Genomic DNA, 24662 nt, shown 5'->3' on the forward strand with positions numbered 1-24662 from the left:
TGTATGCATATAGATCTATCTATATATATATATCTATACATATACGTGTACATATACATCTATATGTATACATATACATCTCTCTCTCTATATATATATATCTATACATATACGTGTACATATACATCTACACATATGTATACATATACATGTATGCATATAAATCTATCTATATATATATATCTATACATATACGTGTACATATACATCTATATGTATACATATACATCTCTCTCTCTCTCTTTCTCTCTCTCTATATCTATACATATACGTGTACATATACATCTATATGTATACATATACATCTATATGTATACATATACATCTATATGTATACATATACATCTCTCTCTATCTCTCTCTCTCTCTCTCTCTCTCTCTCTCTCTTTCTCTCTCTATCTCTTTCTCTCTTTCTCTCTCTCTGAAAGTATCTGTCATTACAGTATCGAAATGGTGTACATATACATCTATATGTATACATATACATCTCTCTCTTTCTCTCTCTCTCTCTCTGAAAGTATCTGTCATTACAGTATCGAAATGGTGTACATATACATGTATATGTATACATATACATCTCTCTCTCTCTCTTTCTGTCTCTCTCTTTCTGTCTCTCTCTTTCTGTCTCTCTCTTTCTCTCTTTCTCTCTCTGTGAAAGTATCTGTCATTACAGTATCGAAATGTGATTGTTTCAGTTAGTGGAATAGTTTCATTTTTAACGTGAAAGTATTTGACATGAGTGTTTTTGTTTCACTTTTGACACGTAATACTTAAATAGTGGAAGAGATATTATGTTGCCGTGTGCTCGAACTCTGCAAGAAGTTAAAAATTTTTTTTTACTAAAACACAACTGGAACCCTAAGTAAGGCATGTGTAAAATTTGAATGAAATTGGTTGCGTAGTTCTCGAGTTTTAGGGATTCACACAGACAAACATACAGACAGACAGACAGACAGACAGACACACATTCTCATTTATATATATATATATATATATATATATATTACATACGTATATATGAATATAAATATGTACATATACATAAATATATATATTTATATGTAGATACATGTAGATATACATATCTATGTATGCATATATATTTATTTATTTACTTATGCGTTTCCGCCAAGTGGCTGCGGTCATGCTGGAGCACCACCATGACTTTCCGTCTTTATGCTGTGCTCTCTTCACGTTCCTTGCATGCCTCTTCTCCTCCACCTGATATAGTCCAATCAAGAGTTTTGATGGCACATCTGGTGTATAAGAGAATTTGACATCGGTGCCTTCAACTGTGTGTCATTTCGAGCCATTGGTTCATCTGGTATCGTGGAGAAGAAAGTATCGAGTTTTGTTTTGAAAACCTCTATATCCATGTCTTGCAGGTCTCTCAATTGTTTTGGCAGAGCATTAAAGAGCTGAGGTCCTCTGAAACCGAGACTGTTGCAGTACTTTGTTCTTATTTGAGATGCAGTGGACGGTACCCTTGGTACTATGCAGTGGTGACCTGTGCAGGCATTCGTGTAGTACTTGATGCCAAAGTTTGATACCAGTCCTTCCAGTATTTTCCATATGTAAATTATTATATATCTCTCCCGCCTGCGCTCCAGGGAGTAGAGACCTAGTGCCTTCAGTTGCTCCCTGTAGTTCATCTGCTGGACTGTGGCGATCTTTTTTGTATAGTGACGCTGAATTGCCTCGATTTCTGCTGTCCGCTTGACACTGTGTGGTGACCACAACTGAGAGTAATAGTCTAGGCGGCTCAGAACAAATGTCTTCCATAGAGTCAACATTACTTTTTGATCCCTTGTTCGGAATGTCCTCAGTATCCACCCTCCCAGTTGTCTGCACTTTGCTGTCAACTTGACAATGTGCATGTGAAATTATGCATCACTACACATGCTGATGCCCAGGTCTCTCACTGTTTGTGGTTCTGTGATTGCAGTACCTCCAGGTCCTGTGTATACCAGTTGGGGGGCACTTGTGGCCTTGTAGCGCAGTACTTGAAATTTTTTTGCATTGAACTGCATATTATTTTGCTCTGCCCACTTGTATATTGCATTTAGGTCATTCTGCAGGCTTAAATACATTTTCTTTTTTTCCTTTTATTTGTTTCAGTCACTGGACTGCAGCCATGCTGGAGCACCGCCTTTAGTCGAGCGAATCGACCCGGGACTTGTTCTTTGTATGTGTAATACTTATGGTATCGGTCTCTTTTACCGAGCCGCTAAATACGGGGATGTAAATACACCAGCATCGATTGTCAAGTGACGGTGGGAGGACTAACACAAACACACAAACATACACATATATAGGACGGGCTTTTACTTGTCGTCTACCAAATTCACACACAAAACTTTGGTTACCCTGAGACTATAGTAGAACACACTTGCAGAAGAAAAGTGGCCACGCAGTGGGACTGAACCCAGAACCATGTAAATGGAAACACAGAATACGTATATGTCACACAACATATATATATATATATATATATATATATATATATATATATATATATATATATATATATATATGTATGTATGTATGTATATATATATATATATATATATATATATATATATATATATATATATATAGATATATGTATGTGTATATATATATATATATATATATGTATATATATATATATACGTACATATATATATAAATACATACCCATATATATATATATATATATATATATATATATATATATATATATATATATATATATATATATATATCCTGTCTAGACACCCCGGTGACGCATCGTTGCGACAAATACAGGAGTCGGTCCTCATAACTGAAACGCAACCAATTTTAAACACCAAATACACGTAGATGAGGGCCTTACAATTGCCCATGGTTGCATGTGTATGATGCGGAATATGAACGTAAATAAATTAATTAAAAAGTCTCTATCTGATCTGATATAAACAAAATTGTTACAAACACACATATGGACGCACATACTTACATATAAGCACCAACACATAAGTGCGTGCACACATATGAGCGTGCACACATACGAGCTTGCACACACTCACATGCTCATACCAAACAGTTTCGAAACAACGCCAAAACAACGCCAGATCATACATTCAAAATAAATGGAAGTGGAGAGACAAGTTACTGAAGAGATTGCAAGAGTACAATGAAATAATTTAACAAAAAACTATATAAATTGATAAAGGACTGAACCAGTGCGTGTGTTTATTACCGGCATAATGCCTCTCCCAAGGTTTAATTGTATATATATATATATATATATATATATACAAGCATATGTAAATACATATGTGAGAAAAAATAAGTTCAAGTAGAACAATTCGAACTGCCTGAGGAGTCCAAAAAGAGAGAAAATAATTTCTATTAAAAATTCATCATATTCAGAAATATCCTGCTAGTGCAAGCAGAAAGAATATGAAAATAACAAATTGAAAAAGTTCGTCATAGGTATAAAAATACCATAAACGATTATAAAAAGGGAGAAAACGCTATAAAATCAAAAATGGATTTAATAAGTCCATCCGAACGTTTCAAAGGACAATATAAATATGTAAGAAAATATAATAATCATAATAATTATAATTAAAGTTATATATTGTCATTCTCGTCAGTGGGAAGAATTTATGGAAAAAAATATCAAAAAAGTTATTAATAAAAATCAAGAAGGGATAACAAATGGGGTAATAGGGAAAATTTATCCGGATATTTACAAATAAGTTGTAAAAGGGAAAAATTAAGGGAAACGAAAAAGAAGGACGTCTCAATGTCTATTTTGCAAGTTTATTTATGCAAAAAATCTATAATTTGGTTAACGTATATATTTAAAAAAATAATAAATAGAAAAACCGAGACAATACAGAGTGTAAACAAATAATCAAACACACGTGTCTAGCATAGACAAGCATCATGTTTTCTAACAGAAAAAGCTGTAGAGACCTACACGTATATATAGCTATTTTGAAAATGACAAAATACGATAATAACACTAAGCGTCTAACAAAATTAGAAAACTATATTTAAAATTGATTTAGTGTATGAACAGTTATGGGTGTTAAGCAATGAAAAATCTAAAAACTTTATAGGGAAAAAAATACCATCGTTATAATAAACATTACTGCTCTATTTAAAAAGATTTCTAGTGTAGGGGAGATAATTCTAAATGAATAAAAATAGGAAAAAATAGAAAAAATGTATGAAGGAAAAAAATTAATTCACAAGGAATAAATACGAATACACATACAAAAATAGAGAAAATATATATATATACAAACATACATATATATATATACACATACATTTATATATACATAAAAGAAAATTATACAAGCATATAGGCACAATTGTAACCACGCGTGCATACATACATACATACGTATAAACATGTACACACACACACATGTATATATACATACATATATATATATAAATTATCTATACACATACAAAATCATACATTCACATACATACATACTCACATATATAAATACATACATATATATAAACATATATATACATACATACATATTTATAAAAATATATATACTTACACATACATATACACATATGCATATATATATTTTATAGATACACATATATACGTATATATATAGATATACACACAATACATATACATATATGCACACATATACATATGCATACATACAGACATACACACATACATATACAGATATAAACACACACATATTTATTTGTTCAAGTGTTAGTACCTCCTTTTTTGTTGTGTTGTTTTGTTTGTTTTTTGTATTTAATTCAATTTTGTTAACATTTGTAGTTATTTAATTCTATTTGTTTATCTATGTATTGTATCATATTTTGTTCATATTGTTATAAGTTTATGGCGATTTTATTGTCATATGTTGTGGTTTGTTGGCGGTGTGTGCTAGTGTTCCATTCCAGTTTCCTATTCAGGCTAGGTTTATCTTCTATTATGTGTGTAGCTTCTGTAATTTGTCTAAGCGCTGCGTCTGTTCTATGTGTGGACAAAATTTTAATTTCTATGTTGTTGAGTGAGCCTCCGTGTTCCTGCTCAGCGTGCTGGTACAGAACTGATGAGCTCTTCTCTTCCTTAAGTTCCCTCCAATGGTCATTTATCCGCCCTCCTATTCTCCGTGCTGCTTCCCCTACGTACGTCGTTGTCTTGTTACTGCATCGTCCCTCTGTACATCTTATACTATAGACCACATTTCAGGCCTTTCGCGACACCTTTAAAGCCAGGAAATTTTCAACACCCCCTCGTACCTGTATTATATTTACTATATGAATGTGAATGTATTATTATTATCATTACAATACTCACAACATAATGTTTGTATATCATTGTTAATTATTACTGTCATATACCCGTAGAAATAAGTGACCCAACATTCCTCCTTTGTAATGGCCTCTCTATTATGAATTGATTTTATTTCAATTTTTGAAATTCAAAATGAGATGCAAGTATCTTTACATTGTATTTAAGGAAAATAAGTTTAAATTGTATGTTTTCTTCATTTCATGTGATGAAAAGTGTTGGGTCTATTGCCATCTTGAGTTTTCAGACATTAATGACATTGACCCAGGTAAATTTCTCCTTTAAACCTTGTAAGTCGCTGACTGCCTTTGTGTACTTAGAGAGTTCGTGAGCCAACTCTAAGCTAGGTTAAAGGTTCACTCAGTTTCGTGACTGAAGAAAAGAATATAACCAGTATAAAATACAGAAATGTACATGAGACGTAAGCTTAGCTCTCAGTTCAAAGTAGCAGAGGTATGGATGTCTAGAAAATGGAAATAAAATTGAAAATAGGCTGATTAGATGTTGTCAACAAGTACCTTAAAGGCACTGGTACAGTCTATTCGTGATGGCTTGTACCACTAGAAATAACAGTAAAATTTCCATTAAATTACACCCTAATTTCTTGAAAAGAGAGGGTTTCATTGGATAATATATTTCTCGATATACAGTGTGTCAGTGTGTGAGAGAAAGATGGGGTGGATATGATTAGAATGTTTTGTTCACATGACAGCTCAATCAGAGCAGACCTGAGGCTAAACAACACATGCTTCAATGATAACCCCCATCTACAGAGTTCGTAGCAGCTAAGAAACTAGAAATACAAGAATAATACTGGAAAGTCTGTTGTAATTCGTTGTTTTTAAACACAATTAACTGAGCATCATTTTCTCCATTACAGGTTTAAAGTAAGTGATATGAACCTTCACAGAAGTGCATTAAGTGCCTGCGTTGTTAAAGGACTACAAGATGTGAGCAAATATATTTACGAGCGCGCACAGAATGATAGTGCTTGGAAGTGGTTTTAACAAGTACGAAAATAATCATGAGTTTATTGCCTTATACCCAAAGTTGGTCGGGCAATGTGTTAATAAAATGATTTTCCTTTTAGCTCATGTTTCTTTACCTTTTAAACAAAGTAATATAATCTAGGAGGTATTGATAATTACCGTTTAGTATTGTTATAAATTTCAATATAATTTATCATGTGGTTGATGATTGATAAGTTTGATGTTTGATAAGTTTAAACTTGAGAATTGTTAAACTTAGTCAATTCACTATACAGAGCAGAGATCGGCTCGTCAATTAAATATTCATGAAGCAGAGAGACGGCCAGTCTCACAGAAGAACTACCGAGTGCATATCAGACCAACTTTTAAGAACTCAGATGCCTAATATTTTCATTACCACTGATAAATACATAACGATAGTTATGAAAAGATTAGGTGTGTTTCTTTTGCCACAAAATACACAGACGCGCTATGTACTCATAGACAAGGAAAAATATATGTATGTATGTTCACTTTCTGTTGTGAGAAAGGAGCTGCTTTCTGACAAAGATACAAAGCTCCATCATGGCAATGTAAATAACAAAGACAATGCCACATTTCAAAAGTATTGCGTATTTTTATTGTTCCACTTACAGATTGTATATCTCTAATGCGAATCAGTTGGTTGATTTCTTTTTCTGAAAGCCCAAGCTTATGCAGAATGTCAGTTAGGCATTTATTCACAAAACCAACTGCATCAATTATTGGTATAAATGTAAATTTGTAATCTTGATAGTGATGCTGGAAGTTTCGAAGCAGTTATCCATAGTTATCCACCTTCACTTTGATTTTCAAAGAGATATTCACATCAGTAGTACAGCTGACTACTATCACGGTACATACTTTTGTCCTGTCTATCCAACACAATATCCGGCCGCTTCTCCTTACACTTCAGAGATGTTTTGATGGAATATTCCACCAGTGTTCCTTGTGGTGATGTTTGTGACATCAGATGTCTCATCAACAAGAATAGAAACAAACTTAGGGTACTATTCAAGAAGCTAGTCGTGACTAGTCGATCCTACGATTACCTAGCGCGAGTGGGCGTGTGCAAATTAATAGATGCGCGCATAAAAATCACGTGCGCATAAAAATCACGTGCGCATGCGCAAAACATGTATGAGGGTTTTTCTAAACAAAGTGAATAATTTCTTTACACAAAGGAAATAATTTTTTTTAAACAAAGTAAATAATTTTGTTTCAAACAAAATAAATAATATATATATGGGTAAAAAAAAATAATGAGTGCGTGAGTTACATAAATAATATTTTCAGGATTAAATGAAAATCAAAGGAAAACATAACATACCTCTGTGTGTGTGTGTGTGTGTGTGTGTGTGTGTGTGTGTGTGTGTGTGTGTGATTTTAAAAAACGTGTAGTAAATAAACATACGAGCATATACTAAGAACACAGACAAACGGAAAACACACAAGGTCACCAACTCATCTTCAGTTGTCAGTCAGAGTCAAGCGCAATTTCAACCATTATCGATAATATTGATTCCACTCTGGAGGCACCAGCAAGAAACTTGCCGAGAACGGGACTGAAACAAGAAATAGAATAAAGGCTTAGGGCCACACGAAGACAATAATTAAAATGATAATACATGTACAGCAAAAAATCCTTAGGGGTGCAAGACAAGACAAGAATGGGTAACGCGAAGGAGAAATTATTGTCTTCGGGTGGCCCTAAGCCTTTATTCTGATTATTGTCTTATTATGTTTCGGTCCAATTTCCGGTAAGTTTCTTGCTGTGACCCTAGAGTGGAAGTAATATTATCGATAATGGCCGAAATTGCACTTGACCCTCTGACCGATATATAAAGTGAAGTTGGTGACCTTCTGTGTTTTTCGTTTGTCAGTGTATTTAGTATATGGATATATGTTTATTTTCTACACGTTTTTTAATTATATGTATGTATGTAAGTATGTATGTATGTATGTATACATTATATATATATATATATATATATATATATATATATATATACATATATATATATATATATATATATATATATATGAGGGACTCTAAGGTCAGACTACCATAAAAAAACACGTTTTTTTATGGTAGTCTGACCTTAGAGTCCCTCATAGCGTGAGGCATTATTGTATAGTAATGCCCTTATATAAATAAATATATATTTTGGGAATAAATGATGAATTTTTTCCCCTTATGAGGTTTTTTTCACGCTAGCTACTTAATAAATTCTTGTAAGAGAATTCATCATATTATTGAATTTAAACATATATATATATATATATATATATATATATATATATATATATATATATATATATATATATATATATATATATATATATATATATATATATATATATATATAAATGTATGGATATGTATGTGTATTTATGTATATATGTGTGTATATAGGTATGTATTTATATTTATAACTTAACCTTATGAACCTTCTAAACTCTCTGACGGAGCCCAGAGGCATACACAAGCACCTAAATTTTACCTACCAAATATTTCAGAAGTAAAGTGAGGTACTGTGAAATGTTGGGTGAAACAGCTGTAAGAAAATATTCTACTTTCTGTTCTATATTATATATTTTAATAATTACTGGTATATTTATATATGTAAAGCATAATCTGTTATACGAAGACATAAACACACCAACATCGGTTGTCAAGAGACGGTGGGGAAACAAACACAGACACAGAAACACACACACACACACACACTCACACACACATACACACACATATATATATAGACGGTCTTTAAGTTTCCGTTTGCCAAATCCACTCACAAGTCTTTGGTCAGCCCGTGGCTATAGTAGAAGACACTTGCCCAAGTTGCTACGCAGTGGGACTGTACTCAGAACCATGTGGTTCGGATGCAAGCTTCTTACCACTCAACCACGCCTGTATGTATATATATATATATATATATATATATATATATATATATATATATATATATATATATATATATATATATATATATATGTATGTATGTATATATGTATATATGTATATGTATATGTATCTATCTATCTACACACATACATACATAGACACATACACACATACGTGTGTGTGTGTGCATCACATTTTTGTGCACAAATGCATTATCTATCAATAACCCTGTAAAAAGCTATATGCACGCCCGTCTTGATGGCAACTGCTTCTTTCAGTTTCTTTGCGATATTCATTACTTTATGATTATTTGTAGTATCTTTTCAGTGTCCATTATTTTTCTTTGTTCTGAAATTGAAGCTATATATATCATATTTGCTATTTATAATAATGAGATAATAAAATTATAGTTAGAAGTCATTATGCAATTTTGTTTATCGTGGAATGAATTTACAATTTTCTAGTGTTGTCTCTGTACCAAAACTATATATGCGTGAACGTTGCATATAGTTTGATTGTATCTTTCTGTAAATATTTGTACCATGTCTATAAGTTGCATCTTTACTGTAAGATAAAACCAATTTGCACACTGACGTCATTAAGACTTATGACGAACAGTTGGGGAATTCATGTCAACTATAAGGCGTTATTTCTCAGGTAAAATTGAAATCAAAATAACAAAGCGAGATAATATTATTATTTTCAATAGAGGTAAAGTAAAAAGGTTACTTTTAAAGTTGAAATTGCAGTGATGAATTCCAAGAGTTCACTCAGAAAGTCAAACAATCAGCTGCAGAAAGAAATGTTTTCTGAAACGCGGCACGTCCTTGTAGAACTTCGGGAATCGGGACAACTTTGTGATGGTGTAATAAAAGTAATCGGAGAATCAATATATATCCATCGCGCCATATTATCGGCTTGCAGTCCTTACTTCCGGGCACTTTTTACCAATGAAAATTTCGACACTAATCGCAAGGAAGTCACTATTACAGACATTTCTTCCGAAAATATGCGCCATATAATTGAGTATGCTTACACCCAAACATGCCAAATAACAAGTGAAAATGTCAAAGATATATTGGTTGCTGCTGATTTTTTTCAAATCTCTGGATTACAAAAGACATGCTCTGAATTCATTCTTTCTGAACTTTCTCCATATAATTGTATTAGTATCAAGAAGTTTTCTCAAAAGTATTTCTGTTCTAAACTCATTAATGCCGCACACAAATTCATTTTACAAAATTTTGCTGAAGTTTACAAGGTATCCGAAGACTTTCTAGAATTAAATTTAGAAGACGTTTGTGAAATCATTAAAGCAGACGAATTAAATCTGAAATCGGAAGAGATTGCATTTGAAGCTATTATTCGATGGATTAATCATAATCCGGACGAAAGAAAATCTCATATCATTAAGTTGATGCGATATGTTCGTTTTGGTTTGTTATCGACGCAGTATTTTCTTCTGACTGTAAAGAATCATGAATACTTACGAGTTGATGAAGAATGCAAGAATTTTGTGTTAGAAACCTTAAATTTACTCTTTGATCTTGACATGGGAAGGGTACACAATGAACAAGACAACCTTATGTCAAGGCCCCGCATGCCACATGAGATTCTCTTCGCTATCAGTGGTTGGAGTGGCAGCAGTCCTACAAATACTGTTGAAGTTTACAATCCACGAGCAGATCGCTGGATTAGAAGTAGAAGTGTAAAATCTGGTTCGTATTCAGCAGTTAGACAGCAAGTGGTTTGGTTGATTTTTATTTTTGGTGTTTATAAGAGGAACAACAAACCTCGACGGTCCATGGGATTGTCCTAGAATTATAGCTGCATTGCGAAATATTACAAGAATTAACATTTAGTTTTAACCGTTAAGTTACTATTTCATGGACAGAGAGTTGCAAATAATTGCTTGATGCCTGTTACTGTGTTGTGTCTCTAGAAATCATACTAAGAAATACACAGTCCAACGTTCATGGTAAGCATATAGCTCTGTATCCGTGGCAAACAGTAATGTCGCCATTGTCTATCCATGGTAAACACATAACAATGTTTGCACTAAATGTAGCTAACTCACAACCTTATCTACACTAAGCATATTTCTGCATAACTTTCTAGAAAAAATTTGCTCTAAACATATAACGGTGTCTTTATACGCAGTGAAGATATATAACTGCATCTAGTAAACGCAGTGAACACCAAACTGTGTTGATACTAAAACTGTTTTTGCAGTGAAGAAATAACTTCCTAAAATTAAGCAATATCGTCGTAGTAAATGCATTATTGTAGCTTTAGTAAATGTAGTTTACATAACTGCGTCCATATTGAGTTTATAATTCAAAATTTAATATCCTCTTTGCTCCCAATAATATAACATAGATTGGTGGTGGGGTAGATATATCAAAGAAAGGGGAATACCATACAATAACTGAGTGATGTTACTATGAAGTAATGATGTCATACGGAAAACAAACTAGCTGTAGACTTGCTTGAAGAACACATTAGACATAGACTGGATCAAGTGAGTTGTAATTAAAAGAAAAATGATTCGACTATGTGATTTGTATGGCTGTGCACTGTGGACTGAGGGAACGACGGGGATGGATAGGTGTTTTTGTAAAGTAGTAAATAGGTGGCTGCCGATAGAAACCACTACAGTAAAATAACAGACTTCGTTGGTTGGTAAATGATGAACTTTTTTTCTCATTGGTAGTTGATTAACTTTTCTCCAATTTGTTCTTGCTTTGTTTACTTTATTCCCCACTTAATGGAACAACACTCCGTGTGACTAGGGTTATGTGTATTTGGGACACTGAAGGATCATCGTATGACTGGGGTTATATGACTGTGCATCTGGGAATATGCGCATGTGAATGGACTATGAGTATCTATAGTATTCAGTACCACTGCAATGATTTGGTTCCAAGTTTGATCAAATGCCATGGCATCGTTGGCAGGTGCCTTTTTGGCCCAGACCGGGAAGGAAATTAGCTGGATGAAAACTGTGTGGAAGCCCATTGGATAGATTGTCCGTCTAGTTCAAAGGCTTTGTCTTGTCTCATTGGTTCTGCTTCGCAATTACTTTGTGTACATCTGTCTTGGGATTACTTAGTCACTCATATGTTAATTTAAGAAGCATGTTGTTCACCTGATTGAGTAACTAATTATTGAAATATTGAAGACCCATTTACTTTTACACATATCAAAGTGTGGCTACATATTTTAAAGTTAGATGCTCATTGTATACATGGGTGTATGTATATATGTATGAATTTGTTCATACATATATAATTGATATATGTGTCCATATAGATAAATACGCACATCACATAATAATAATAATAATAATAATAATAATAATAATAATAATAATAATAATAATAATAATAATGATATAATTTATCATAGTGTTATTACGTGCAGAGTAAAGAGTCATGCACAGCTTATATTATAATATTTAAATCTTTTGTAGAGTAAATATTTATTATAATACACTACTTAAAATTGAGACTACGACTTAAGATTAACTTTACTGTCAAAATCCAAGCAATCTGCTTGGTATTCCTTCTGTTAAACAATAAATTAAATTTTACGGTTAAATCATTGGAGTTCCCTATCCAATGATATTTCGATAAAGAAATATATCCAATGATATTGCGATAAAGAAATATGTGAGCATACTGATCAGGAGTCAGTATTCGCCAAAAAGGAGTATTCTTGCAAGGACACCTGGGCATCGGATATTATCACGGCCAAATTCTAATGTATTGTATACGATCGGGGATTTCGCTTATAGAATAATGAGCACGAATGTTAGCAAGTACACTCAAGGCAGTAAATATGGAATGTGTGAAAAAAGGGAAATTCTATAATGCAAAATAGTTTGTAGGGAATCCCAGAAAGAGCGTATTGTAAGCATTCGGCACAGTATAAAGTTTGGGCTGATGTTGCAGTTTTTTCGTTAATTAGTCAGTCAGGGTACAACAGTTATAATTTACTAAATATAACTCATTTTCGCGTTGGTAAATTATGATAATGCATCGGAAAATATTAGTCTCAAAGATAACATCCGTTTCATACGTAGACAACCACAATTTTCCAACAAGTAAAGAAAATATTTATGATTTGGCTTAAAGTAAAGAAAATATTTATGATTTGGCCCGCTATTATTTTCTTTGAGTATCAAGTCTATAGAGATATACATTTTAGCGCTTGTTTTATAAACACTTCCCTATCAAGCACAGATTCTGAAAATTGTTTGATATGCATAATTTTGCGTAGCTGTACCTATGCAATTAATATTTGAAATAACTCTTAGATTTCAATTGACGGGAACAGAAATTGAAGTATATATTTGTCGTGAAAAGAAATAAGAATTTTGAACTTGCGACAGTTATTTTCAAACATAGTCATATATAGAGTTAGCACGACTGACTTCCATTGAGATAATTATAACTAAGCACTATATTATCAAGAATTGCTGCTTGAATCATGCTCTTTCCGAAATGTAAATGATATATTACAGCTCTTTCCATTTACGAATGGCAGTTGAAAGGTAGTTGTGCTGATAACTTAAATACTAAATAAGCAGTTATAATGATAGTAATACATACATACTTACATACATACACAGACACATACACACATATATATACACACATATATGTATGTATATGTATGCATATGTGTGTGTGAGTATGTGTGTATGTATGTATCTATGTATTTTTGTATATATAGATACTACCAAGAAAATAAGTTTGATAAATTGTAACGTCAGCTGAATTTGTAGTTTTCCGGATGTTTACAAGGAGTTCCACTGGGATGATGCATTAACTGTTTTGCGTTGTAGAATTACTGTTCCAGTATTATTGATCACTCACCATCCTGATTTCACGTGATGTTTATAACATTCACTGTCTCCTGCTACTCTATGTTATAATATATAAGGTCACCAGGCTCAACCATACGTTTATTTCTTCATTGATATACAACCGGGCGCTTATTATATATACTGACCTTGTCATCGAACCCCAGCTACCACGTTTTACTAGTTTTCCTTAATGGAGAAAACACCTACAAATTTTTATATATTTTGGCTGGATAAAACTTAAACATATGTTACTGGTAGCCAAGTTTTATCATTACACTATGACGAACACAAACATACACATATACATGCGTATATACATACATAATACCTACATGCCTTCCTGCCTGCATGCCTCCTTGCCTACCTACCTACCTACCTACCTACCTACCTACCTACCTACCTACCTACCTACCTACCTACATACATACATACATACATACATGCATACATTATGTATATGTATATATATCGTATCATATTGTGTGTGCGTGTACGTATATATTACATCCCGAATTTCAGATTATCGTGCTTATCATGGAACATGCATACTCGACGGTCTTATCTATATTATCGGTGGTTTTGATGGAATTGACTACTTCAACAGTGTTCGCTGCTTTGACCCTGTCTTACAAATTTGGTCAGAGATAGCACCAATGTACTACAAGAGGTAAGCTTTATAATACAATTGATAAATGCCATCATGATACAATGAGTTCATATATTTCAAGTATCTTAAACATGTTACAAATATGTTCTAAATAATAACTCTAAAATTATTCTTATCCATAGAATTATAACAAATATTACCAATAAAGATTTATCGATGTAATTACTGTTTAAATATTACATCATACTGTGTTAGAATTATTCCCAACAATGTCTACAGAGAGGCAGGGTTTCTCCAGTACAGGATATTACAAGAGCCGCCCCATTGCTTGAGACTTAAACTCTATTTTGTATCTTGATAAACGGAACTTGAGCACCATTTGTTCAAAAGGTATTTAAATGGCCAACTCCTGGAAGAAAATTTGCTTGCATATCAACAAGATAAGTTGTAGCTGAAGATTGCATTTGAATGAATTTTAACTGCATTTCACACCTGCAATGCTAGAAAGGAGTTAATAGTCATACAGATCAGGAATCAAGTATTCGCAATGTTTTCTTGCTGAGACAGAATGCAAGATATTTTCATGGCTAAAATTCTGAGATATTATATACATTTCTTACATGAACCTACTGCTGTCCTTCTCTGAGCAGAAATATAACTAACTTCAATAAACACAATAATAAAAGTAAAGGAGCACTAACTATATATATATTATTATTATATACATACCAGCTTTCAACCGCTCAGGTTGATAACACTAACTTAAAAGGTCGATTGCAAAAGGCATGTGCACTGTACTTTCCCAACCTCTAAGTGATTTAATAACCAGCTCATCACTAAAAGATCGATAATCGACTAATGACAAAATACGAATCACATGTCCTTCCTTGCTATACGAGTGCAGGAACACTCACCATACAGTGTTTAGCTCCTTTTTCCCTTTCAAAATAGATAGTATGTCTGTTCATGTTTATCCTCGATACTTATGCGAACTGATAGAACTAATGAAACTTTTTCTTTGTAGATGTTATGTCAGTGTTGCTGTACTTGGTCGACATATTTACGCAATGGGTGGTTCCGACGGGAACTTACGTCAAAAGAGTGTGGAACGCTACAATAAGTTTAAAAACCAATGGAGTCTTATAGAACCAATGAATCGACATCGAAGTGATGCCAGCGCTGCAACATTAAAAGGTAAGCAGGAAAATTTACAGCGAAAGTGAATTTATCGTTCAGTTTACAGAAATGTGTGATTAACGAATTGTCATTGAAAATGAATATTAATACATGCATGCGTCGAATTGAAGCTTGGAATCAATAACAGAGCAGTATTTCTATATAAAATACAATATACTCAATGGAAAGAACTAATAAAATAGTATATAGCCACCAAAAGACTGATGTCAATGAAAATTTGACTTTGCCTCAATTTTATGAAATAAAGTTGCAATACATTAATTTAATGTATGAATTCGTCCATCTTAAAATCATTAAAACTTTATGAGTCTGTCCCATTCGTTCTTCTCCATTCTAAAATCACTTAATAATAAAAATGTTGCACACAGAAGGCACATGAGAGATATTTGAGGACAAATTTGTTAATTTGATAAAAGAACTCAAATCTAGCAAAAAGCCAAATGTATTTTAATAAAAATGTGTGCACTTCCACTATATACTTTCTTGTAAGATTATTCTTTGGATTCATCTTCAGCTTCGATAACTACTTCAATGTGAATCATTGATAAGCCTGAACTGAATAATTCTTATTCATTTCAGGCATTGCCTGGACAATGGCGGTCTTCACTGAAGCTGTTGTATCGTGAGGTATTAGTTTCCAATTCAACAACTCTTCAGACGTAGTAGTCCATGGAATTTAAAACTGGTACGTTTGGAGCCCACAGATTTGGTGTTACATAAGTGTCGAGATTGCTTGAAACTCATTTTTAAAGTTATGTGGGCTGTGTGAGAAGGTACTGAGTCTTCTTGAAACACAAATTACTTTCTAAACGTACTCCAGCTATCCACAGCTAAACAACTGTCTCCAGCATCTCAGTATTGCCACTAGCACTATTTCTAAGGTAGCATGATGGCATGACAGGACCTTCGTTACTCACCATTCCTACGACCATTATAGTTACTGGAAATTTCGAGCGCATTCACTTGAAGACATCAGGTCATGTACGTAACCATCTGATAGACTTTTGGTCTTGGTCGAAGTTTTTCTCATCAGAGAACCAAAGCATTTCATAATCGTTGGATTTTTAACTTGGTAAAGTAACCACTTGCTACGGCTCAAACGATTTTCCTTTGATATGAACTTGTAGACATGAACTGGTCTCTCCTCAATGCATTCCACTTGTATCGAATGTCCTCATGCACCCATAGTTCACTCCAACGGCCCTCATTAATTTTCAGGGATCATTATTGAAAATGTTTTGAATCCTTTGAATGAATTGCGGGGTCTTTATAATACCCGAATGTTTAGAATATTTTTCGCTCTTTGATACAGTTCTAATATTCTCGCCAGAGACTTCCACTTCCATTCGAACTTGTGTAAAAAGGATCTTGCCACATTTAGTAAGTTGGTATTTTCTAAATCACTGTATTCCACACATATGGCGACAATGACTGCATGTCTTTTCATTTTATTTGCCATGAGATATAAAGCGTTTTAATGGAATTTAAAGAGAGTTATTTACTAATAAATGTCCTCAAATAATCAACGTGCCCTGTATATTGTCTTCTAATCTTTCTTAAGATATCTTAACATCAGTGCCTGTGGCAAGACGTCAGATTCCAATTAGTCGCTCTACAAATGTATCATAAATTCATTTAGCATCAGTTTGTTTATAGATCTGATGTTCTTGTTTGTTGAGGCTTAAGAGCTTGTATTAAATTTTCCTTTTAGTTGTTAGAGATTATTTCATTCTCTCTCACATTTTCATCTCTTTATAAAGTCTTCTTCTAGGTGCGTCCTTGAGAAATGCAGATTTTGTTTTCGAAATGTGCATCATAAGGAGAAAAGTTTTACTCATTAGAAATCAATAAATATATTTTTCCTATTTGTCTATCTGTCTCTTTCTATATATATGTTTATATATATATATATATATATATATATATATATATATATATATATATATATATATATATATATATATATATATATGTCCCATTTCAATTTAAACGGTTTCAAGTGAGGCTTAATCGTAAGCGCAAACATTTTCCGTTTTATACATATATATATTATCTGCGGTACACAATTTATGCATGTGCGTGCGTTTGTGTGTGTACTTCATCGGTGAGGCCGTAATAAGGTAAATACAACAGATCAGTGGCTTTAAGAGAATCTGTTGCATTGAAAGCAGAAAATAAATTACTCAATATGTTATTGACTGCATAATCGATTAATCACACACGAGCGCGCAGACACACAAATACACACGTGAGTGCGCACCTACATACATCCGCACACACACACACACACACACACACACACACACATACACACACACACACACACACATGCACACACACAGAGTTTTTCAAGAGTGAAAAGATTTTCTCTGGATAAAAATGTAGGGATGGAAATATGGCGATGAATTTTTCAAAATAACGCATAAAATCTATACTACCGTTTAAGGGTGTGAGAAACTCATTACTGCTGATGAAACCTAGCTTAGTTTCTGGGTCGTGCTGCATTCTACATTTGTTTTCACCATATTTATAATCTGTCAGAAAGGTTTTGAAAAAGTTTGATCTGAAAAATTTTAAACTATCATGTGTGAAGCAAGACTTTTTTCAATTAATTGTAAATGGGACATGGTTCACAATGTTTAAATGAAACAAAGATAAAGAAAAGTTAGGTGACTGAAAATGAAACTGAGGCATGCAATTTGTTTTATCACTGTCATATGATGTCTGCTAGTTTATCTATTGAGAATAACTTTTCTAAGAATATAAAAGTCGTTCGCCTACATACTATCCAGTGTATCCTACTGTAACAAGTTTATAGATAATTCATAATAGTCAGAAGTCTTTCCAGCAGTTTTCAGAGCAAATATGCTTCAGTATTCAAAATGCATACATCCGAGCCTTTGATGTTTAATGATTTATATGTCTATCGACAGAAAATTACTTGTTTTATTCTATTTTCGTTTTAGACAATATCTACATATGTGGTGGATTTGATGGTCAAGAAATTCTTCGATCAGCTGAATATTACAATCCTAACTTAAACCAATGGACTATGGTGGCGCCAATGGAAAGTATTCGAAGTGGTTTCTGTGTGGTTGCTTATCGAGATTCCATATATGCGCTGGGTGGTTTTGATGGTAACAATCGAATGTCAACTGTGGAGCGTTACATTCCTTCCAATGATGTTTGGCGACCTGCACCAAGTTTGGGTGTTGCGAGGAGCAATTTTGCAGCAGAGGTAAGTTTACCAAATTTACATTAAAATATCTTGAAATACTAAACAGTAAAGTTATTCAATAAAATAGTCATTCGTTGCAACCACGGTCTCCAAACGACTTCGGAATCTCCTGCAACTATTCAGGACGGTCTCCTTGTTTAAATTGGTGAATGCTGCCATAATCCTTGCCTTCAGTTCCTAAACTGCGCCGCACACATAATAATCGAAGGGGTCGCATTCTGGGGAGTTAGGTGGTCAGATATAAAGGGTGATGTAGTTGTAGAAAGTGTCTGAAAGCCATGGCTGGGTTCTCTTTCTTGTGTGTCATGGTGCGGTGTCTTATCTCAGACATAGGGTCTTCCAGCATCCTCCCTCTTGACCCAGGGCAGCACTACCTCCTACTTGATGTAGGCCTCCGTGTTGAGACTGAGGCCGTGTGGGAAGATGAATGGAGGCATAACGTCGAATGAGGTTTTACAGTCACATCATCTAAACCGACCGGGTGAAACCGGGCTTAGCTGCTAGTATATATATATATATATATATATACACATGCTGGCACAACATCGATTACAACCGCGAGTGTTCCAGTTGATCCGATCAACGGAACAGGATACTCATGAAAATCGTGCAAGTGGCTGAGCACACCACAGACACGCGTACTCTTAACGTAGTTTTCAAGGAGATTCAGTGCAACACAGAATGGGACAAGGCAAGGCCTTTGAATTTCAGGCACAACTCATTTTGCCAGCTGAGCGGACTGGGACAACGAGAAATAAAGTGTTTTGCTCAAGGACGCAACGCGCCAGCGAATATCGAACTCTTCATCTTAGGATCGTAAGTCAAATACACTAAACACAACGATACGCTCTTTAATATATGTGTTTGTGTGTACATATATGTGTGTGTGTGTACATATGTATGTATGCCTACACACACTTATACACGCACGATCGCACGCACGCCCATACACATATTAGAATGTGTATGTTACATGGGACTGTGACATTTGAATAATGTGACAAAATATAGTGCAAAGACCAATAGCTCAGAGCTACTGGTCTGTCCTTTTAAAGGTGGTGAATATTTTGGAAAGGGTTCAAGATAGAATTATTTCTGTGGCAATACGATTCATTCACTTATTAATTGATTTATTTTTTCAAGAGAAAATGTGTTTACGTATGTATATGTGTATGTGTGTGTGAGCGAGTGAATGAGTGACGAGTGAGCGAGTGATGAGTGACTGAGTGAGAAAACAGAGAATGTGCGCGTGTATGTGTGCGTGCGTGTGTGTGTGCGTGTGTGTGTGTGTGTGTGTGTAAATGTGTGTGTGTGTGTGTGTGTGTGTGTTTGTAATTTGAGTAATAAAGTCAGATTGTTTACAAGTTTTTTGCTTAAAATCATTGACAATTTTGATGATTTATAAACCTTGAATAGACTCAGGATCTATTTCTTTAAAAAGCTGTTATAACTATAATATTGTTATGTTCATAAAATATTCTCTTTATTTATTTCAGGTTCTAGAAGATATGATATTTGTGATTGGTGGTTTCGATGGTATAACAACCATTTCAAGTGTTGAATGTTTTGATGCTGTCACACAACAATGGTAATGTATTGTAGTTTAAATTAATATGATAATCATTTCTATGAGATACTACATCTGTGAAAAGTATTGGGTTCAAATTTTTGGCACAAGGCCAGTAGTCCAGGGGGAGTGGTTTTGACTTTAAGTTTTGACTTTAAGAGTTCCTCGTAGCGTGAGGCATTTATGTATAGTAATGCCCTTAATATAAATAAATATATTTAAAGGGAATAAATAATAAATGTTTGCCTTATGAGGTTTTTCACACTATAAATTCTTATAAAGATTTTACCCTATTTTTAAATTGTAAATTTAACCAGAATATACTCAGTACTGAATTTATTCTGAATAAACACGTGTACCGAGATGCAATTCGAAAAGCCCGCCTCTTACATAGGACTGAACAACTATATGTACTATGCGGGATACATTTGGTGTTCGTCTGGTATATTGACTTTTTTGTTCATTTTTTTTATGTGTCTTGATGATGCCTGCACTGACGATCAAAAAGTGCATTTTGTGCTCTAATTATGAAATCATAGGATCTGCTGCTGAATCTTTTTTTGAGATGCTCGCTTCGAGAGTTGCATTCCCTCGCGTTCGGTAAAATGTGTTTATTATGGTAATTTTGACTTTAAGCGTCCCTCGTAGCATGAGGCATTTATGCATAGTAATGCCCTTAATGTATATATATATGTATATATATATATATATATATATATATATATATATATATATATATATATATACATATATATATCGGCTTACAAAAAGTAAGTCCTGGGGTCGATTTGTTTGACTAAAGGCGATGCTCCAGCATGTCCGCAGTCAAATAACTGAAACAAGTAAAAGGATAAAAGAATATATTTATTAGTAAGTTTAGAGTGTATAATTATCTGGTTGGATACCAGTCTTTCTATTCCCAGTTAATTTCTTTCATATACTTACATATTCCTTAGACTAATCTTTTGTTCTCTAACAAATGGTATTTGCTTATGTATTTATGAAAGCATGACAAAAGCTCTGTGGATCGTTATGTCTACAGCTATCTTGGAACAATAATTTTGACCTACGCATTACACATTCATATCATTCTCTTTAATTTACAACCATGTTTTCATTTTCTATAACAATGACTTTGCTCCTTTTATTAGAAAGTTGCTGTAACAGAAACTATCTTACTTGGCAAAATAATTATATACTTGTCTGAATATTTATATAAATCTCATTCACTACTACCTACGTTTGCTATATTTCACCTCCGTAGATAACAGATAAATGATAATCCAAATGATCGATAGGTAGAGAGAGAGAATGAAAAAGAGGGAAAGAGGGAGAGAGAAGTAATTGTTTTGAGAATCTGAAATGTTTTTCTTTCTTTCGTTTGCACAGTCGCGTCCCCGAATTAGGATTCGCATGTGCCACACTCTAACAATAATATGTTAAATCTTCTCCTAGCTTTTATTTAACTATGATGTAAAATCGAAGAGTATTCTTAATGCTCCAAAATAAAGAACACGTGTGAGGCGTTTTAACTTAAAGGTTGTGTTATCTTTCTTCATCGTGTGTAATCTCTAATACTAACACTGAGATCTACCTCTATGACCGGAACATTCTCCAAGTTATTTCGTAATAATCACCTTTAAAATCCAGAGAACTGTTTCAACTTAGATGCTATTCCAATAAAACAGAAATTACATTTTAAGTTGTAAAATCAAAATATATATTACCCAAATCCGTATTTGTCAACTATACATAGTTTCTCTTCTCTGTCCCAAATCCCTATGTCTGGTCTATTGTATTTACATTTTATTGAGGTTTTCACTGGGACATTCCACCAGAACTCTTTCGTATATAGTATACGCAAAATCTGAGTCGCAGTAGGAATTATTAGTTTCTGTTCGAAGGATCAGTCACATAATCCTCAATGTGCAGTAGCCTTGCTCAAGAATATTAACCAGTAAATTTTTCTAGCTACACATATACACAGTTTAAGATATGTACACTATAAGATGTACAGAACTGCATATAACTGTGTGTCAATGTCCCTTAAACTGTACGACTGCATTCAAGTATTCTTAGAAGCCGTAAGAATGTAAAAGGAAATTACTTTTGCGAATTCTTAATAAAAAGCTTGTAAATTCTTCCTCTTCCCTGCTATTAGTCACTACTTATTTATTTTGTTCTGTGTTCTGAGACCAGATAAAGAAAAAACTTTAAACCTAAGAAGCGGTCTGATAGCTGCTTCCAAAAGATTATTCCATTTATAGCTAACATTACTGGTATTTACTATTGACTGTTGTTTTCCTTTTGTACTTTCAGGTATGATACTTGTGAATTAAACCTCCACAGAAGTGCTCTAAATACTTGTGTTGTCAAAGGATTACCAAATGTAAAGAAATATATTACTCGAAAACACAAATAATCAGCAATTTCGAAATTTTTTCAAAACATTTTTCATACAGAAAACTTTTTACTCTGAAGAATCCAGATCTTTTCTAGCTTCAGCTAAGCCACAAATGCTTAAATGTTTACATTATAACTCTGTCAACTAAGATTATTATCTTAGGTCCCCTGTTCAGTTAAATTGATTCAATTTTTAGTCGAGTTTATAACGTATCCATAACATTGAACTGTTAGTGTTTAAAGGGCTCTGACAGATGAATTATTAATGTCTATAATAAAGTAAAAAAAAGAAGTTTATAATCTTATATTACTATTTGCATTAGCATTCACATTAAACACCAGACTTCTTAATTACTTGTAAAGTATGTATCATAAATGTGTAAAATATTTATTATTGACAGAGGCAACAATAGCTCTGTCTCATGTATGCATGTACATATTTGACCCATATACCTAGGGCTATAATTCCTCAACATTAATTCCTCAACATTTTGATAGTAATAAAATGACCTGATACTACTATGACCAGTGAAACCTGTCCATGCATACTGCTTACACCTTCCCTCTCTTTAGAAGTAATTGTCCCTTTGCTATCACCACTAGATAAGAAACAATAGAATTCTGAGACAGTTAAAACTTTTGTCTAGAATCAATTACTAGCCTGATAGACCCTGCTATGTCAAGATGGACTTATATATTCTTCCTCTGCTCTCTCCCACTTGGTTTTAATATGTTGCCACATTTGTAATATGTCTTTTTTTCTACATTTTTTCGTGCAGCTGAAGATTGCTCTTCATATTGCATTTAAGGTAATGCTCACATTACTTAAATAAATTGAAGTAGCATGAAACGTGCGTACTGCAATCACTTTTGAAATCCGTGTTGCTTATTATTTGATATATATATATATATATATATATATATATATATATATATATATATATATATATATATATATATATATATATATATATATATATATATATATATATATATATATATATATATATATATATATATATATATATATATATATATATATATATATATATATATATATATATATATATAATATATATATATATGCATATATACGTACGTATATGTACATACTTACATCTATACGTATATATATATATATGAATATATACGTACGTATATGTACATACTTACATCTATACGTATATATATATATGAATATGTGGGCATAGGACGTCAAGAAACGTGTACAACAAAAAAGTAAGAAGCACGAGTACATGGAACATGAACTAATCTTTCGAACAACGAAAGATACAAAGGAAAAACAAAACAAACAACATAAAGAACGACCCTTCATCAGTTGATGGCTGTTTTTCTGGTCTCGTATTTTGAGCATTTAACAACAATATACGCTTTCAATAAAGCAGTTGCTTCCGCAAAGTAAATTAAATACAATTTGGGATTTTGTGGAGGGTCAAAATAGGTAAGACAAACAGGAAGGGCTAAAACCCGTATTGAAGATGGCGGCATCAAGAAATAAGATGGGTGTCCTCGAAACACTGAAGG

At 33.2% G+C, this 24662-nt stretch overlaps 2 protein-coding genes across 5 annotated transcripts in view; both read left to right on the top strand.

The window, feature by feature from the left end:
• LOC128249199 (kelch-like protein 10) overlaps nucleotides 1-14748 on the top strand; it is a 32873-nt gene extending 18125 nt beyond the window's left edge. Inside the window, exons 6-7 of one of the 4 annotated variants that reach the window (XM_089360994.1) lie at nucleotides 6201-6330; nucleotides 14625-14748. In XM_089360994.1, coding sequence (XP_089217120.1) covers nucleotides 6201-6327 — 127 coding nt within the window. In that variant the 3' untranslated portion in view covers nucleotides 6328-6330; nucleotides 14625-14748. Of the gene's footprint in view, nucleotides 1-2118; nucleotides 2186-5536; nucleotides 5589-6200; nucleotides 6410-14624 lie in introns of those variants that run through there. The other 3 variants (XM_089360995.1, XM_052972167.2, XM_052972166.2) reach the window with 3 other exon arrangements.
• Nucleotides 9899-23422, top strand: LOC106870935 (kelch-like protein 10). The gene is made up of 6 exons (XM_014917175.3): nucleotides 9899-10953; nucleotides 14625-14772; nucleotides 15737-15906; nucleotides 18876-19147; nucleotides 20644-20735; nucleotides 23034-23422. The coding sequence occupies exons 1-6, from the start codon at nucleotides 9987-9989 to the stop codon at nucleotides 23134-23136; spliced, it is 1752 nt and encodes a 583-aa protein (XP_014772661.2). The 5' UTR covers nucleotides 9899-9986; the 3' UTR covers nucleotides 23137-23422.
• Nucleotides 23423-24662: the final 1240 nt, after the last annotated feature.

The sequence above is a fragment of the Octopus bimaculoides genome, chromosome 12 (genome assembly GCF_046866305.1).
Source record: "Octopus bimaculoides isolate indiv1 chromosome 12, ASM4686630v1, whole genome shotgun sequence".
Classification (NCBI taxonomy): domain Eukaryota; kingdom Metazoa; phylum Mollusca; class Cephalopoda; order Octopoda; family Octopodidae; genus Octopus; species Octopus bimaculoides.